This window comes from Pyxicephalus adspersus, chromosome 6 (assembly GCF_032062135.1).
Source record: "Pyxicephalus adspersus chromosome 6, UCB_Pads_2.0, whole genome shotgun sequence".
NCBI classification, from domain to species: domain Eukaryota; kingdom Metazoa; phylum Chordata; class Amphibia; order Anura; family Pyxicephalidae; genus Pyxicephalus; species Pyxicephalus adspersus.
In genome coordinates this window covers 19,138,855-19,142,948 of record NC_092863.1, presented here as the reverse complement: position 1 = coordinate 19,142,948, position 4,094 = coordinate 19,138,855, and the positions used below count along the sequence as shown (strand labels likewise).

Sequence of the window (4,094 nt, the reverse complement as noted above, 5' to 3'; positions counted from 1 at the left end):
TTGAGAAAACCGATTTATTAGAACATTTTCATGTCCCTGAATTCTTTCTGTATGATACAATGTAAGTAAAATAAGAGATGTATACACTTTGCTCATTCAAATTTACAACCCTCACAAAGATTACAAAAAAAATACAGTGAAACAATGATTCATCCCAGTACCAAATACATGTGCACTAACAGGAAATGGACAATGCCCATTAGATAGACAGTGCGCTGACAATGTAGAGGGAGGGTGGGTAGTCATGTCTAGAGCTTAAAATGGCAACAGTTAATCCCGTGGCTGGGAAAGGCTCAACTTGCTTGCAATAAAACTCTTTGGCTTGTCTGGGCCACTAAATGACCATTTCACGAAGAGAGGGATTGAATCCAAGAAAGTGCTGCCTTCGTGTTCGATCCAGGCTCCATTAGTCCAAGCCCCAGCCTCTTGTCTATACGATGGTACCGGGCCATCATCCCCCAAGTATTAGCAGAGAGGTGTAGTAACTCTGCCTCCAAACAGCAGCCAGAAGCAAAACATGCTCTGTATACAACAAAGTCCTTTATTGTCTTAAGTACTTGGCTATGGTTACTGTCTGAAGTTACAGGACCAGTTTAGGGGTTTGAGCTCCCTTGGGTGTCCATTTCTGTTTCTGAGGAGCTGGACTCTGATTCTGGATCCACAGGCTCATGTCGATGTTTCTCCCGCACTCTTTGCTGTATAAGTTGCAAGCGATTGAGCAGAGACTGGTAGTCAAAATGCCCTCGCTTCTCACCAAATGGATCCTAAAACCATAAGAAAACTCATGTCAAACAGTATTCCAAAACACCGTAATCTTCAGGCAACCTATTGTGAGATATGTAGGATGCTGTTCGCCAGAAAGTTGTCTAGCTGCGTTTTATCTAGTAAAGTCATAAATACTTATCAGGTGTTTTTTTTTTTAAACTACATTTTCTGCTGGACAGGTTTTCTCCCCTGGCTCAAGAGACTAACACCAAGGTCCATTTAAGCTAACTGTGGAAGATGCAGGTCTGTAAAAATCTAGGACTGTAACTTTTTACTTCAACAATTAGCCAAAGGACTCAGGACAATACTTTTCTATATCAGTGACTATCCAAGCAGGAGGATAACAAAAAATTGACAGCCCTGGAAAATGCAAATGCTTTAGGGTGCCTACAGACATTGTTTATATGTCCTACCCAACTTGATGTTCCCTTGCAAAGTACAGTTTAACCTCCTTTTATTAGATTTCAGTCAAACTGGCAATTGATTGGCCACAAATATACTGGTTTCACTTACATAAACTAACTGAAATTTCAACAAATAGTAAACACAGCTCTAAACTTTTTTTTTTGTTTACCAAATTATTTAACATTTTCCATAATTGTGCTTATTTCATTACCTGCATACTCTGTCCTTGTAGATGAAATCTGTCTTTGCAAACTGCTTCATAAAAATCATAATATTCCAAAAATGATTTCTCCATCACACTCCTGCAAGAAACACCAAGGTGGTTAGTTTACTCATGGCTTCTATTTCCTGCCAATAAAATACTTCCTACTACTACAATAAAATAAGTCCTGTGTAAGTTCTGGGTTAAAGTTTAGTTTTCATGTGGCTTAGCATCCTTTTCCCCCATATAAAACTAAAACCCAGCTACTTGATGTCTAGGCACATAGGGTTTTACATTACAAACCACCAACCAGAGAATATGGGGAAAGGACAGTTTTTTCTTTTAAATAAAAAGTTACATTTCCTTTTCATGTACAGAAAAATAGGTTTGTATGTACCAAAATAAACATGATTAAAGTAGTGCCAACATATTGCTCAACACTATACATTAAATAGCGGTTTCAAATGACAGACAAATGCAGACTATGACAGTGGCGGAGGAGAAGATCCTGCCCCGAAAAGCTTACAATCTAGGAGGAGGGATATGGAATGGTGGGAAGTAGTGAGGTAAATGCCTTACCGTAAGGCATCTGGACACTGGCACTTTCCCTCCAACATGTCACATACTGCCACTCTGATGGTCTCATGACGAATGCACTCGTTGTAGTTCTTGCTGTCCCCTGAGTGTCTCTCCTGAGGAAGAGCATGAAATAAGCATCATATACCAACACAAAGTATGTTCCTAAAAGAATACATCCAGGGGTGAGGGCAATAAACAAATGCTATACCTGTTCGAAGCCAGGTTCATTATGATAAGGATTCTCTGTCATCAGGGACTGGATAGAGATTAGTACTGAAGACAGACTCTGAGCTGGACTCCATGCAGGTCCTGTCCATGTACTGGTGTTGGAAAAAGACAAATAGCATAGTAAAAAGACCATGAATCTAAAATTAATGTGGCCTTTTCATGAACAGGTAAGTTATCAAACCTTCTTCCAATGCAATGATACATTTCCTACCATATTTATCCAAGACAATTATATACAGGACAATTATATACATGGATCAATGTAGATGCAAGTAATTGCAATATTTAAAAAAATTCAAATACGGTACCCCCCACCATCAATACACATATTCTAAAATTCTAACGTTGAAACATTCATATAAAATACTCCCAAATTTCCCCAATCATTTTCCCCAAGCTGCTTTGTACACACTCACTTCAAAGTTTTTAAATTATAACCAAATGACACTGCTTTCTGCTCAAGAGAAAAGATAAAAAATTACACCAGCAAGCACTCCTATAAAATACACTGACCTCAATTTAAAAAGACCATAAGCCAAATTATATAAAACAATCTGATTCTAGCTCAAAAAGAGGACCAAAAAATATTTTTGATGTCCTGCCACTGGTAAATGAGGAATCCCACACACCTAGTTTGGTAGTCGGTTACCATGTGCTATGGAGCACTGCAGTTGTGGTGCTCGGTCAGTAATGTATAGATTGGGTGGATGTGCCACCAGCATTCTCTGATCACTGCCAACTCCTATTTTATTGTCAGTAATAGTGACATAATTGAGCCTGGAGATCAGCTTTACAGCTACAGTGTATTAAATAGAAGGAACATACTTACCCAAGGATACTTAGGCAGACTTTACCATTTCGGTAGAAGTTTGGGTTAAATCTCACAGTGTTGTTGCCAGTTGTCATAAGTTTTACTCGAGGTGGATGGATTGGGTAATCTGGAGGACATCTGAACAAGAATAAGAAGAACCCTCCCTCATAAGGTGTATCAAATGGACCCGTTATGAGTGCATGGATCTGTAAAACAAAAATACCATTTGGTAAAAATGTAGAGCAGACATCTAAATATAGCCAATCCTGCCTTACAACAGTAGGTACCTCTTTTCTTTATAGTCTGCATACTACATATTAAATCTGCAGCAGTGTGCCTCCCTCATTTATTTATTAGGGAAATGCTTACTCCTAAGGATAACTAGGTTTGGGGGGAGGGAGACATTTACTACTAGGGAACAAGCCAGCTTTTTTTGGCTGCTCTCTTGCTTCTGGCAGACCTCCTGTTAATTGTGCAGCTGCTAATTTTATTTCCATTACAGACAGATATAATGAATGTTTATAATTCCGCCCTGGGTTGTTGGTAATATTGCTGCTTTAATACTTTTCTATGTTTTCTTATTCTATGGCTTATGTTTTCTTATTCTATGGCTTGAAGGCGTCAGATCTTTTCATGACCATGTGCCAGTTTGTGGCTGTTGTGTTACAGAAGAATCTGCACTCACTGCATAAATATTTCAACTTGTCTTAACCTCCCTAGCGTTAACCCCGAGAGTGAAAAAAGTTGCTACAAGTGGTAACCCCGAGTCACTCTCGGGGTTGGAACACCTAGGGAAGGTTAGTAAATGGACCGCTTACCTGATCCACCAGGGTCCCACGCCGCCCAGCCCCCCGATTTCCGTCTTCTTCCTGCTTCTGCATCCGATGAGTCACCGGGGGAGTTCCCGGTGACGTCGGTGCGTGTGCACGTCCCGGCCGGGCGGGGCAGGAAATTCAAAATCCATTTGTATTGCATTCAGTACAAAATAACTGTATTGAATGCAATACATTGGATTTTTATGTGTAAAAGCAGTACATTGTTTTCAAGAACATTTATTTTACAGTATATAACTATTGTATGAGTATAATTTTTTTTAAATTATTT

At 39.4% G+C, this 4,094-nt stretch overlaps 1 protein-coding gene across 1 annotated transcript in view; it reads right to left on the bottom strand.

Annotated features, from left to right (window-relative positions):
• UBE2Z (ubiquitin conjugating enzyme E2 Z) overlaps positions 1–4,094 on the bottom strand; it is a gene marked incomplete in the record, with an annotated part of 8,444 nt that continues 4,350 nt past the window's right edge. Inside the window, 5 exon segments of the mRNA XM_072414853.1 lie at positions 1–764; positions 1,382–1,472; positions 1,952–2,064; positions 2,160–2,271; positions 3,009–3,196. Of these exon segments, the coding sequence (XP_072270954.1) occupies positions 594–764; positions 1,382–1,472; positions 1,952–2,064; positions 2,160–2,271; positions 3,009–3,196 (675 nt within the window).